The sequence below is a fragment of the Sarcophilus harrisii genome, chromosome 3 (genome assembly GCF_902635505.1).
Source record: "Sarcophilus harrisii chromosome 3, mSarHar1.11, whole genome shotgun sequence".
In the NCBI taxonomy this organism is placed as follows: Eukaryota; Metazoa; Chordata; class Mammalia; order Dasyuromorphia; family Dasyuridae; genus Sarcophilus; species Sarcophilus harrisii.
The window spans coordinates 293,901,309-293,916,915 of record NC_045428.1 but is presented as its reverse complement, the minus strand read 5'-3'; the positions used below and the strand labels follow the sequence as shown (position 1 = coordinate 293,916,915).

Below are 15,607 nucleotides of genomic sequence, written 5' to 3'. Positions count from 1 at the left end.
GAAACACTACTGGATCATGGGGTATGCACAGTTTGATAGTTCTTTGGGCATAGTTCCATATTGCTCTCCACACCTTGTATTTATTTGCTTTGTCCATAAAAATATGGTTGTCAGTATTCCTATGATTCCCACGGTGGCTTCCAAGGAATACCAAGGAAGACAGAGCGATTTGGTTCTTTTCCCTTAGAATCAGAGATTCTAAACCACTTTAGACACTCTCTTGGGAACCTGCTTTGATTCATAGACTACAGAACTATTCTTAGAGAGTTGGACCCATTAGGGTTCTAGAAATATATATACCATATGGTGTACCCCCTCCACCACCTGCCATGTGGGTCGCCTCTTTTTCCTAAGTCACCATAGGCAAAGAAAAATCAAACCAAACAAATGCCCCAGTTCCTGTTTTCCATGAGGGACAACAGCAGATCCTAAGCCTACTCTGGCTTCTCACAGTCAGCGAGGCAACAAATAAATCAAGAGTCAGAATGTAAAACTAGAGGCCAAGTTTAGAAAAAAATGCTGTCTCCCAGTGTTCAAAGAAATGGGGATTTCCAGAAAGATTAGAACAGGTTGTTGGCATCAATAAGTGCAGTTTCTAGTGAATGAAGATTGCTCTGTTTCATTGTAGTTGTAGATAACAAATGAAGGGCTGTACTGAAAATTTATAGGTATGCTTTTATTTTTTTTTACTAGGAATCAATTCATAATTATTAAATATATAGATAAATAAAGAATTTATTAAGTGTTTACTGTGACTAAGCACTGTACTAAGTGATAAGGATAGAGGTCTTGTATTTACAAAGAAAACAAAACGGTTCCTACTCTTAAAGAGCCTACATTCTAGTAGGGAAAGATAAACTTTAAAGGAAAATTGGTGGGGAAGGAGGGAGGAAGGAAGTATCTCTGAGGCAAGGCTGTTGGTGAAAAAATGGAGTGATCTGGAGAGTGAGTTGAGCTAGCTATGAAGTGAGCTTGTTTGAGCTCCCTTGAGAGGTGATAATCCTGGCCAGAATCCACCCATGAGGAGAGGATGTCTCAGAGCGGATACATCCTGAAGTGGTCAAGGATACTGGGAGGAGCTAGTGCAATCCACACAGTGACTTGATCTAATTTTAGAATTATAACAACTCTGAGTTTCTTTCAGATTTGTGTGGCCATTTGGAAGAAGAAGAAGAAAGTACCACGGTTAAAAAATTTATGGACCATCTTCTTCATAAAGATGTAGTGGATTCTGGGATATTGGAAGACCTTGGAATGAAAGAAAATCAAGAAAAGAAAAAGCAGAAGGATCCCCGTCTTACCATGGAGATGAGACATAAGCAGGTGGGAGGGAAAAAAACAACAAAATTGAAATGGATAACAGGAAGCATTCTTTGTGTAACACATTTAATAAGCTTCAATAAAGATTTAGACTTTGTTATGAATAAGGGTACCATCTGTGATTGTGTTAGAATGAAAGCCAAATTAAGAACTAAGGAGAAGGATGGGCTGAAGGCAGGGAGTTGTTCACCCCCAACATTTTAAGAATAACAGAAAAGAAAGAATAAATGATCCTGATTTCTTTCAGAGATGGGAAAACAGACTGGATAGATGGAGTCATCTAGATGGATAGAATTAACTTTGATGTATGGCATTCCTTATCATAAATATACATTCTAGGCTTTTATTTCAAGTGATTTGAGTTATGATAGTCATGCCAGAATAGCATAAAGGTTCTTGTGAGTGACAAGTCTACTCAATTTAATAATTGCATGATTCTTTTTTGAAAAGGTAAAAAGTTCACATTGCACCTTAAGTTTATTCAGCCATGTTCAATAAAAATGAACCTAAGACTTCCTTTCCACAAATGGTGGTTATCACAAATGTTTTGCTCATGTGACCTTCTACTTCTGGAATGATTATACCTTTCTTTTCTCTTTCCCTCCTCTCTCCTACCAAAACAACTTAAAATGACTGAAATAAGTTTACCTGAATTCAGAGCAACTTTAGTTACTATCACATCATTGCCAGAATAACCACTAATCCTCCTCCCTAGAATCAATTACCTGTTGTAGATTGCCTGAAGTCTCTTTATCTAAAGATCATTTCTCATTCTACAATTAGTGTCAAAAGGCTTAAGAACTTAGTAAAAACCTGGCAGTTGATAAACTGGTATGTATTAGAATTTAAATTAGATGGTCTCTGAGTTCCTTTACAACAGTGGTGTCAAACTCAAATAGAAACAGATTAGAAACAAATTAACATTTTCAAGTGTGTTATTTTTTATTTATTTTGTTAAACATTTCTCCATCAACATTTTAATCTGGTTTGGGTATGAGGAAGAGAATTTGATACCTTTGCTTTAGGATGTTGACATTCTGTGATGCTGAGGGATGAGTGCATTTGTGGATGACATCAGGCCCTTTACACTTTTGTTGTAGGTGACAAAGCATGACACAAGCTTGATGTCAGAAAAAACTGGGGACTTTATAGTTTTGTCTAAAGGAAACCTATTTAGTCTTCTTTGGATAGAGTTGTACACTAGATTCTTTCATCATCATAAAAGGATAAAATGATAAATCACTTTACAAATCTTGTAAATGTTAGCTTTTATTAGTATTTTGGTGCTATAACTAGCATTTATATAGTTAATAACAGTTAACTTTTACATAGTGTTAAGATTTTCAAAGCAGTTGATCATATATCAGTTACTTATTTAATCTTCATGTCCTATGTGATTGCCAATTCATTCCTAGGCTTCTGTGAGTCCAACTAGTGTCAATTCTTATAGACTGGTAGGCTATTAGAATTGGAAGGGATTGTAGAGATTATCTAAACTTACTCCTTCATTTTATAAAGGAAACTAGGAAACAAAGGGAATTAATAACAACAATAATAACAACTACTCCTTCATTTTATAAAGGAAACTAGGAAACAAAGGGAATTAATAACAACAATAATAACAACTAATATTTATTTAGCACTTAAAAGTTTACAAAGCATATGTTCTCTCTTTTGATCCACACAGCAATCCTGGGAGGCAGGTGCTATTATTATCTCCATTTTAAAGATGGAGAAATAAAGACTGAAAGGGGCTAATTGACTTATCCAGGTCCTAAGCAACAAAACCAAAATTCTAACCTAGGTGTCCTCGCTCCAAGTTCAGTGCTCATTCCACTGGACTAAGTCCTAGGTGATCCTCGTCCTTTATTCTTCTCAAGAACCATAACACTCTTTTTCATGTTGTCATATACTGTTACCTTTTGTCCTGTTCCAGTCTAATATAAAAAGCATTTATTAGGCACCTACTAGATACAAGCCACTACATTTGGTGCTAGGAATAAAAATAATTTTAAAAATTAATAAAAAAAAATCTTTAGCCTTGAATTCTCATTGCACTGGGCCCATACCATATATAAACCAATAATTCTATACGAGATCATTTGAAGAAGCAGCAAACACTAACAATTAATGAAAGCCTTTCTTTACAACATGGCACATGAGATGAACCTTGAAAGAAGCTGGAGGTTCTAAGATGTGAAAGGGAAAGGATCGTTATAAGTGAAATGATGGACTGAGTTTGAAGAATTGTAAATAGGCAATTTGACTGGAGCATAGAATTGTGAAGGGAAGTGATTTGTAGTACATCTGGAAATGTAGACTGGAGTCAGGTTCTAAAGGACTTTAAAATGGTGTTCAAAGCAATCTGAGGAACTTGATTTTTATCCTAGAGGCAAATGACAAGGTTCTTGACTAGGGCAGTAACATGGTCACACTTGAGCATTAGGAAGATTATTTTGGTATCTATGTGGAGGATGGATTGAAGAGAGTCTACAAACTGGAGGTCTATTTAGGAGGTGATTGTAGTCCAAGTGAGAGATGAAGTCTTGAACTAAAATCTTCTTTCTCAAACTCTTTGGAAAGGAGTAATGGCCTAGAAAATAGACGGAAAAATGGATTAGTTTAGGAACTATGTGAATGGAAAGAAAAAGACATACAAAAAAATGTCACAAAGTTGAAATTGACCAAGACTAGCAACTGCTTGGATATAGGCGTGGGAAGGAAGAAGGAAGAATCTGGTGAACCTGGATGACTTAAACAAAGATGGTGCCCTCAGCAGCAAGAGGAAAATTTAGAAGAAGGGTGAGTTTAGGAGGGAAGTCAGAATCCAAATCTTGCCATACTTGCTAGCTATGTGACCCATGGACAAATCATTTAACTTCTAAGCTTCAGTTTCCTATAATAATAATAATAACACCTTCTTCTTAGGAAGATCAAATAAAATAACTTGTAAAGCACTTTGCAAACTTTAAAATACCCTATAATGCTAGCTATTATCGTCATTATAATAGATTCTATTTTGGACATGTTGAATTTGAGATTCCTCTTGCATAGCATTGCATAGTAGAGTAGAGTATTTATGTACATATCTTATCTGCCCTTCTAAATCATAAACTACGCAAAGATAACATGTCTTAAAAAATTTTTTTTCATGAGTATTGTGCCTACTAGCATGCAAAGGGTACTTAATATATCTGTCAATATAGATTTATTAAGCACCTGTTATGTGCCAGGCACTGTGCTAAGTGCTAGAGAATACTTAAAAACAGGAGGTTTAGCATATTTTGGGTGATGAATTAAACCATTCCCCTCAAGTATTTTACCATGAAAATAAAAGAGGGAATGTTAAGGAGAGAGAATTATGCAAGCAAGAATTGCCCAGCAGGACAAGCCTTCAAAGTATTGCTGTCCATAGCATAATTTCTGTCGTGTCTTCTTGTCTAACTAACAGCAGCAGCAGCAGCAATTCCCTTCAGAGCTTCTGAAAGTTTGATAAGAGCAGCTGAAGATTATTAACAAACTCTCCCATTTCATTTCTAGAAACAGGACTTAATTAAACACAGTCCACAGATCTTCTATTGCTTTTACTGAGCCTCAGAGGTTTAAGACTGTTGCTTCTGCCAAAAGGGAAATTATGCAGCAGAGGTGGGGAGGGGGAAGGGAAAATCTTTTTCTTCCTCAAAATTTTTGGAAAAATGAGATGGGCCCAGAAAGTAGAGGAAATGCATTAAGTAGGAATGTATTTTTATATTTTATATACTTTAATCAGTTAATACTAATTATATGTTTGAACTAAGGTCCACTCATTTCCTTATTGTTATTAGAGAGAAATTGTGCTGTCAACAACAAAGGGGAAATCTCATATCTTTGGCTGCTTGGTATACCCAGATTCAGAGGCATTTTCACAAAAATGACAGCATGTATAATATAATTATAACTACATATAATTGTAAAGAGAACATAGAATAACTTAAGCTACAAATAATTATCCTTCATGATGTCATATAGCTACCTGGAATCTTATTCCCTTTCTCTGTGCCAAAGCATGTAGATAACCCAAATAAGGACAATACATATTATAAATGCTTGTTGACTTAAAAAAATGAAGGAAGAAGAAAGGGGAGAAGGAAGAATAAGGAACTTTTAGAATTCAGGACTTTTGATATGATCCATTAAATATATGGATGCTTCCCAAATATTTTGAGATCCCTTTATAAAATTTCCTGTTTCATTTAGAAAGAGTACTGGGATGTTCAACTGTAATGGACTTGGCTCTTCTCAACAATGTGGTCATTCAAGGCAATTCCAATAGACTTGGGATGGAAAAATGCCATCCACATCCAGAGAGAGAACTATGTACACTGAATGTGGACTGAAACATACTATTTCAACTTTTTGTTTGTGTTTCTTTTTTTCTCATGTTTTTTTTTTTCCCTATTGATCTGATTTTTCTTTCACAACATGACAAATATGGAAATATGTTTAAAAGGATTGCACATACTTAAACTATATCAGATTGCTTATTATCTTGGGCAGGGAAGAGGATGAAGGAGGGAAGAATAAAAATTTTGAACACAAAATTTTATAAAAATGAATGTTGAAAATTATCATTACATGAATTTGGAAAAATAAAATACTATTGGAAAAAAAAAGAAAGAGCACTAGAATAAGTCAGAAATTAGGAGATTTCAAATGAGGCTTCCTTAAACCATTAACAAACTCCCTCTTCTATAGTACAGGTGATCTCTAAAATCCTACTGTTGACTTTTACAATGGCATCTTATGCCAGAACTTTTAGAATTTGATACATTACATGTTAACATCACATTTTTTTCCACTTACATGTCATAATCCCTACTCTGTTGTACCTTTATTTCAAAAGGTGAATGAAAGCTCTTGCCTGTTCACTTCCACTTGTCTAAAATGACCCTAAAAATGTGCCCCACCAAATACTTCCACTCCCGTTGCATTCTTCCCTTGCAGGTAAAGGAAAATCGTTTAAGACGACAGAAGGAGTTAGAGCGTCAGAGGGCAGAGAAGGCCCTAAAAAAATCAGCCCTCTTGGAAGCTCAGTATCTAGTACAAGAAGAGAAAAAAAAGAATGCTCTGAAGGTGAAGAAAGAGGAAGAAGAAATTCAAAAGGAGATGATAAGGTTGCGGAAACGAATGGTTGAAAGAAGACGCACTGTTCAGGAAGCATGGAAAATGTAAGATCTTGGTGGTGGGAAAGGATGGAACTGGATCTCAGTTTAAGCTTTTCCTTTTACAGTTGTTCTAAGGCTTTGGGTGCCTTAGTTTCTAATATTTGGCATATCCAGGGCAATGCTTCGTCCTAGTGTGATGGTGATCCAGATTGCTTGAGGCTACAGTGTAAAAAATGCTGGCTGGGAAGACTTGAGTGTGGGGCAGGTAAAAAAGACTGTGTGTTTTTATTATCCAAGGCTCAGCCTAGGCTAAGTTTGCAAGTAGTGATTTTCCAGAAGTTTGATCACTAGATGAATTTTTTTCAGCCCTAGTCATGCATGAAGACCACCCATTAAGGTATGGAGGGGTTGTGATCTGCTTTGATGGAGGGATCATTTATGAATCACACTCATGAAATTACAGCTCCTTGAGGTATCAGAGTAAGTATGAATATGGAGCATTCACTGTTCTTACTATCATTGATAAAAGGAAAAGATCTCCAGCATGAAGAGAGGACAAATCAAGAATGTTTATAAGACATGAGTAGCATTATCCAAACATTGACTAGTTGAATAACCTTAGGCAAGACACATTGACTTCTCTATTTCATATTCCAGATCTGTGACATTGGGACTGACTTTGATTATCTCTTACATCCTTTTTTAAAAGTTTTTAATCTCTAAAATGGAAAGAATCCCAAATGAGAAGTCAGACTTCAAGTCCTTGTTATGTGATAATGGGAAAGTCACTTCAACTCTGTAATCCTCAATTTTCTCATCTGCAAAATACGAAAAGAAGTATTTTGTTAGCTACCACACAGTGTTGTGAGCACACTGCTTTATAAATGTCGAGCTCTAATTGTGATCTTTTATTAGTTTCCATGATCCATGAAAAATGAGTGCAATATATGAGAGATGATGCATTTTACAAAGCATCTAGACTAGCTAAAGGAATTGCAAGTGATTTAGACCAATGTGATAGAAATATAGAAATTTAGGAAACAGAGTTCAAAAAAAAAACAGTTTAACCATCTCTTGTATCCTAATCAGACTTTGTGGCTCTTTACTTTTTTGTGCCTCAGTTTCCTCATCTGTAAAATGAGTCTAACACATCTCCCTCCCAGAGTATTTGTGAGGATAAAATGAAATAATATTTGTAAAGCACTTTGCAATCCTTAAAGTATCTGTGTTGTTCTAAGATTTTTATATTATTTGGTTAGGGACTAGCAATCTAGTCAATCTATATTATCCCATCTGCCCACTATTCTATAATTTCTATTCACAGATTAATGAGTTAGTCCTCTTTTTGTTCTCTACACATACATCCTCTCTTATCCACAGATAAAGACACACAAGCATGCATATAGAGCATGCACTTCCCATTACAAATAACCTTCAAAACCCCTCAAATAGAATGATACCATCACAAATTTAGAACTAGAAAGGACTTCTCCAACACGTTCATTACACACTCACCTAGATAAGTACACACACACCTCACCCCACCCCATCTAAATTAATGCATACACTCAGAAATGTTGAAAAATAAAGATGAATATGGTGGACTGGGGAAGATGTGGTATCCGTGTTCCTGGTAAACAGGAGAGCCAGTGATAAAGGTTAGGTCAGAAGGATGAAAAGAAACAATGGGAAAGGGCATAGGTAGGAGGGATGAGTGGGGAGTGGAGAGCAAATCAATCACAGCATGCTAGTTACTTCTTGAGATTGCCTACAGGACTTTTCTGAGTTCCTATTAAGATCTGATTTTTCTTTTTTGTTGTGGTTCAAAAGCCTGGCTGTTTCAGAACATTCCTGGATTCTATCTTTTCCTCACTTATTAACACCTTGTTTTCTTTCTGTTATTTCACTCTACCTGATAACCTTGCAAAAGTCCTTTGATAAATGTTATTCCTTTCTTACTAAAGAAATATATTCTTTTTGTTTGTTTTAGAGTAAAAATAAATATGGAGTCATTTATTTTAAACATTAGGTGACCAGCATCTATCAATAAAGGATTCCCATCAATAATAGAATACATTAGATTTATGTGACATTTTGTACTTTTCAAAACACTTGCATATCTATGATATTTGATCATCACAACAAACCTGTGATTTAGGCAATTATCATATCTCATGAGTGAGAGAACTGAGATGAAGTGACCTGCCCAAAATCATTCCAGTCAGTGACAGAGTCAGAGCTAAAAACCTTCATTTCCCTATTTCAAGGTTCAGTGATGTTTCCACTACTGAGACTATGAGCATCCCTAGTTACTGTTGGTGGTGGTGTTGGTTGTTGTTGTTGTTTTGTTTCCAGGGAGAGAAAAAAGCAAGAAGAGAAATCTCAGAAACTTCTAGAAAAAGTCTCCTTCCAAAATGCTCAAGTTTTGCTGAATGAAGAAAAAGTAGCAAAAGAAAAAAAGAAAAAACAGCAGGATCTATTACTCAGGATTAACATGGAAAACCACCGGGTGAGCAGTCTCCTTAGTAAACATGCTAAGTTGTAAAGGAAAATGTATGGTTTAGGGGTTAATGGGAAATTCCAGAAGAATGGGATGATGTGAAGGATATGGAAGTCAGTATGAACAGGTTATTATAACTAGAATTTGTTTTTTTTTTTATTTGTTTGTTTTTATTTTAATAGCTTTTTATTTACAGGTTATATGTATGGGTAACTTTACAGTATTAACAATTGCCAAACCTCTTGTTCCAATTTTTCACCTCCTTCCCCCTCTCCCAGATGGTAGGATGACCAATAGATGTTAAATATATTAAAATATAAATTAGATACACAATATATAACCAGAGTTTTGAGACATTAAGAAAATGAGGGAGCTGATCAATTCAGGGACAGACCAACCAAAGATTTAGAACTAGAAGCACTTGAGAGACCCCTAGTCTAGCCCCTTCCTTTTACAGATGAGGGCAGAGAGATTAAGTCCCTTATTCAAGGACATACAAATAAGTGTATAGGAAATAAGCAGTTATTAAGCATTTAGTATGTGGCAGGCAGACTCTTACTAATACAAAGAAAAAGGACAGATTGTCTCAGACCTCAGGAGTTTACCTTCTAATAAGGGAAAACAATACACACAAGGGAGCTGAAAAATGTGGAGGAAGAGGGAAGAACTTGTTTTTGAAGTCAGAAATGGGGTTAGAAGAGAAATGAAGACTGGTTTAGGGCCCTCTTCAAAATGGAAGTCCCAGAAGAAATTCATCATTTGGACAAGGGGGCAGGCCTGATGGGAGGATTGAGAAGGGCCCAGAGATGATTGGAGTTCTAAGGCAAAGAAGCCTTGGATGCTAAAGGAGGGTTCAAGATGAAATATGGTTTTCAGATTCATTTTCTCATCAGAAAAAGGGTCAGAAGGGAAAATGAAAATTATGAAAGGCAAGATTGAAGTGAAATTTTCTGACCCTAAAACCAGTGCTCTTTCCTTCATACTATATTGATGGTTCCTTTGGAGCCAGAGTCATGTGAACATAACCCCTGTAAAGGGCTTTAAAAGCCAAAAAAGTTTTTATTTTATCCTAGAGGCAATTTTGAGCTTCTGGAGTTTATTGAAAAGGAAGTGATGTTGACAGACCTGCTCTTAGAGAAAATCACTTTGGTAAAGTAACAGAATAGAGAAAGACTTAAATCTTCAAGACAAAAAAAATCATTAACAAAAACAATAAATGAGGTCTGAACCTTTGTTTTTATTGGTACAGTGAACCCTTCTCTCTACCGAAGAAGATTAGCATCTCTTTACCACTTAGAGTCTTAAGATAGTTGCTTAGAAGAAGACAACAATAGCTTGTCCAGCCAGGGTCATGTAGCCAGTATGTGTCAGAGGCAGGATTTAAACCCTCATTTTCCTAACACCAAGGCCAGCTTTTCATCCATAATGCCATTTATCAACTTTATATAGTGAGGATTAAGTCAGGATTAAGACCAAGAATCTTCTCAAAGAAGATTCTTAGCATTTAACCAAGTCGAACGAAACTAAAATTTAAAAAGCCACATTTCTTTGTCTCACTTTCCAAGTCTGTCTGAAGTTATGCTGAGAGGCTATTGTGATTTAGTGGAAAGAAATATTGACCTTGGGGACAGACCTAGATTCAATTCAGGCTGATTATTATTGTTATGCCATCTTGAGAAAATTATTTAAATCTCAGCTTCCTCATTTGTGAAATTGGAGTGGTAACATTCACAGAGTTGATGTGACAATTTGCAAACAAAGTATAGTAGCAAGGTGAGTTTTGTGGCCTTTAATTTTTTGTTTATTCTGCTTATGTATGTATGTATATATAATGCATGTATGTATATATATGTATGTATATGCATATTGTGTGTATTATGCAAGTTTATATATACATATATTATGAGTATGCATTGTACACATACTTGTAATCATTGTATAGCTCTACCAGTCTTGCTTCTTATAGCTTCACATAGATTTCCCCCCGTATTTTCTTGAATTCGTAATCATCATTTTTTCTGACATCAATATATTCTAATAAATTAGCAAAACATAATTTAATGGGACATATAGGTTATTTACAGTTTTTTCAATTATTTTGTGACATACATTTAAACATATCTCATAGTAACAGTAGTGATTAAACTACTAGGAATATATTGCCAAGAAAGTCAAAAACAGAAACAAAAGTCCAATATATATAAAAACAGTCACAGTAATACTTTGTGGAAGTAAAGATTGATATCCATCAATTGGTGAATGGCTGAAAAAGATACCGTATGTGAATGTAATGGAATATTGTTTTATATTAAGAATTGATGAATATGAACTCAGAGAAACAAGGAAAGACACACTCATACAGAGCAAAATAAGCAGAACTAAAAGAGCATCATAAGGACCATAATGATATAAGTGAAAAGATCATTCAGTCAGTGAGTGAGCAAGCATTTATTAAGGATCACTGTATGCCACGGTAGGATTGCAAAGAAAGGCAAAAACATGGTCTCTGTTCTCAAGGAATTAACATTATGATGAGGGGGATAACATGTGAATAAATATGAATATAAATATATCCAATAAGAAACAGTCATTTTACATCTGGAAATTTGTAACCACTGGCCAAGGATTCTAAAATATTTTCCTTGTGTCTTTGCCCACTTTAATTTTCTTTCCTTAGTAGAAGGAAGGAAGAAGGAAGCTCTATTTTAATGGTGGCAAATATTGATGCAGATGAGGAAGTTAGCTCATTCTTTTTCAGAGATATAATAAAAGCAAATAAATCTCCAAAATCAGCTTATACAACAGACAACTATTGCATAAAGCAAGCAGCCACTCAGTGTATTCATGTTTTGAAAAGAAATATTATCATAGGATGTAACAGCTTGTAACAGGAACCTTCAATATAATCTAGTCTAATCTTCATTTTATAGCTGGGATATAAATTCAAATCTTGATTCTAAATCCTGGACTATTTTTATGGCCATGTATTCTTTCTACCATATACTGTCCCTATACTTTGCTGGGTATCTTGTTTGGTTCAAATTCCTTTATGCCCATGGGTTCATAGATCAGGCAATCATAGATTTAGAATTAGAAAGTACCTCAGAGGGGTCATTTTATCCCTCAGTTAACAGATGAGGAAATAGAGGCCTAAACCATATCCAGGGTAGGAAACATCTAAGGCAGGATGGGAACCCAGGTTTCCAACTCTCTATATCCCCTGCAACATGTTTCTGTTGCCAAGAATGGCCTAGAAGTTCCCAGGACAGTTATAAAATGTGCACATATCTCCCATCAAGATTATTTCAGCCCTCAGAACACTCCTGAGACAAAAACCAATACTCTGGAATAGCCCCAAGGGTAAACAGGACATCTGTATTAATTTTGCTTCAGCTTATACCTTTGGACTGGACCTTCCTGCCCTTGGCCTACAGTTTAGATCTCAGAATATAGATTCACAGCAGCGTGGACTTTAGTCATACTAGATACTAGATGTCTTGCATAATGCCTAGGCAGCTGACAGCAAGGATGGCCAAAAATTGTCAACCCAAATAAACTGGTTTTCTAACAACCCCCAAACCAATAGCATTTGCAAGAAGTTGTTTCTAGGAGACGCTGAGGCACATTTGTAGTTTACTTGTTTTTGCAGATTTGTTTATGGCCTAGCCTGCTTTCTCTCTGTTGGTCCCCAAACAGTCTCTAATCTGGACCAGGTTGTTAAATGAGACTCACTCTGAGGAAGACAGTGCAAGATATCTTATTGAAACATAGATCCAGGTGCAATACTATTTATGCATCTCTCCCACACATATATTTGCAGATTTTTTTTTTCATTAGAAATGTCTGTTAGAAGAATTCTACTTTGAGCCTATCTCATCTTTTTTTGATCATACAGTGAAATCTCCCTGGGAGATCCAGAAATCCACACAGAAGTGCCATTACTAATTAGCAAAACAACAAGGGACTGTGCATGAAAAGTCTTAAGCTATTTAAAATGTGGCCTTCTTAATTCTCACCCAACTCTGGAATGGAGTTTTTATGTTTTCTTTAAAATTTCTAAAAAGCCTCTGATCCTACTTCTGAAATTAGAAAAAAATAATGAAAGGTAAGAGAGCCATTTGCCGAAGTCAGAGGGTAAGGAAATAATTGTTCCCAGAGCATCATTGTTAGCATTGCACAGAGCTTACTTAAAGGACATTGAGGTGAACTGTAGGAATACAAGAGCATATAGAAAGAAAGCCTCGATTATTTTTCTTTCTTATGAGACCATGATAACTGTAGTAATATTCCCCCCTCCTCCAGTTACATGGCAAACTTCATTCCCAGATTTTTCAATTACCTTTCATCCTCCTACCACTGAAACAAAACCATTTCTGAAAAGGAACTTGAGAGTAATCCTTTAGTGAGTAATATTATCTCACACTTAGCAAGAAAATGCAAGAAATGCTTTACAAATCATACTACAGAGAAATGTCAAATAGACCATGTAGAAAATGCCTTGAGTCCATACAGCTATAGTGTTTTCTTATGTGTAACATGTTAAAAGGTTTCAAATGGTAATGGAGAGCCTTCTATTTTCAGTTTCTTATTGCTGTTAGGTATGTTCTTTGTTTATTTTATTTTTGCTCAATGACAACCTGTGACTGTGCTTAATAGAAAAGTAAGACAGCTTCCCTGGATTTTTTCTTTGTTGGGCTCCAGTATAGCTGTTACTTTTCTTCAGAATATCATGTGGGTTTTTATGATCACACATCCCTAGATATTTTTCTCCTTGTCATCAGCTTCTTAAATAGTCCTGATGAGATTCTACATTTCAAAAATCATCATAAATGGAGTCTGTTCTCTAAAATTTTACAGAAAAGTATCCATCTTCTTCCTACAAATTAGGTGCCTTCCCCATTGTTCAAATCTTACCAAAAAAAAAAAAGAAAAATTGCAATACCCCCCAATAAGAGTCATACAGATGCCTAGTTAGCCTCTGGGACAGCATCATCTAACAATATTAGTCGGGCAGGTGGATGGTATCCGAGTTCTTTACCCACATGGTTCTCAAGGCACCCACATAAATGTTAAAAAGGAAGAGGACTGAGAAAAGGCCATTCAGGTTGAGAATTGGAATCATTGGAAACTTCGGAGAACTCAGTTTTAGTTTCAGTGAAGTTTGAAGCTGTATTATAAAAAGTTGAGAAGTAAAAGGAGAGAAAGTGAAATCAGCAGACAGCTTCTTCTGGGAATTTTGTTGAGAATGGAAGGAGACATAACATGATAACCAGAAAGGGCTTCTTAAGGATCAGGAAGATCTGGGCATATTTACAAGCTGCAGGGAAGGTCCAAACTACGAGAGAGAGAGAGAGAGAGAGAGAGAGAGAGAGAGAGAGAGAGAGAGAGAGAGAGAGAGAGAGAGAGAGAGAGAGAGAGAGAGAGAGAGAGAGAGAGAGAGGAGAGAGAGAGAGAGAGGAGAGAGAGAGAGAGAGAGAGAGAGAGATTGAGAGAGAGAGAGAAAGAGAGAAGAGACAGAGAGAGAGAGGAGAGAGAGAAAGAGACAGAGAGAGAGATATTGAGAGAGAGAGACAGAGACAGAGAGATATTGAGAGACAGAGAGAGAGAGAGAGAGAAACCTTTTCCAGCCTTATAAGACCACCAGTTGCACCACAGATAGTTCTGTTTGGCAAAAATATGTTATAAACTTGTTGACATTTTTGTCCTCTTTACAATTCATTGTTTATCTTTCCATGACTGAGAATTTTGATGCAATTACGACTGAGCTTTGAGACAAAAGGGAAATAGCTAAGGAATTCTGATGAGTTACCCACTTCATTAATCAGACTAAGCATCTCTAGTGACAGGGTTAGAATTACCACACAGATTAGATGGCAAATTGCTGTTCTATCTCACGTCAATCATTTCCAGTGACAGCAGTGTGATTACACTTCAGGAAAGAGCTTCTCTTGCCAACAGAATGAGGGCAACTCCAGTGCATGTAATAAATTTAGCAGGGTAAGCTGTCATATGTTCTCTTGAGTAGAATCTTTAAAAGACCAAATGATGTCTCATGGAAGATCTCAAAAGGGGGGAAAAACATCCCACTTGGAAATCATTCTTCATCCGAACAGACCTCTTATTGCTATTTCTTTTCTTCCTTTTAAATACCGTGGTCATAAACTTAGAAACATTTCTTCCCACAAGTTTGTTTGCTCTTTATTCACACATATGAAGCATAATCATTTGCACAGCTGTGATGTTACAGAGATGATGGCTACTGGGAAAAAATTTTTTTAAAAGAAATCTTGTTTAAAGCCAAGAGAATCAAAGAACTGAATGAAAGAGTAGACATAACTATTTGCTTTGTAAATCAAGTTTTCGATTTTTGCTCTTGGGTGAAGCAGTACCCACCAAAGGAGACCTCTTGTTCTAAAAAAAAAAAACATGAAGGAGGCATCTAAGTGAGTCAAGGCAAACACACAGAATAAAGCATCATATATTGCAAATTCTGAAAAGGAAACCTGAGGGAGAGAAATAAATAGGAAAGTGTCTCATAAACTAATTTTTGGAAGAAGAAAAAGAGAATGGCTATGAAAGTATGTCTATTCCACATCCTTTCCTCTTTCCTCAATAGAACATAGACCTATCCTTCTTTGTTTCT

General features: G+C 35.9%; 1 protein-coding gene across 1 annotated transcript in view; it reads left to right on the top strand.

Annotated features, from left to right (window-relative positions):
• Nucleotides 1-15,607, top strand: part of CCDC191 (coiled-coil domain containing 191) — a 96,388-nt gene that overhangs the window by 24,662 nt on the left and 56,119 nt on the right. The window contains exons 5-7 of the mRNA XM_031959684.1: nt 1,145-1,323; nt 6,304-6,527; nt 8,820-8,973. Of these exons, the coding sequence (XP_031815544.1) occupies nt 1,145-1,323; nt 6,304-6,527; nt 8,820-8,973 (557 nt within the window). The remainder of the gene's footprint in view (nt 1-1,144; nt 1,324-6,303; nt 6,528-8,819; nt 8,974-15,607) is intronic.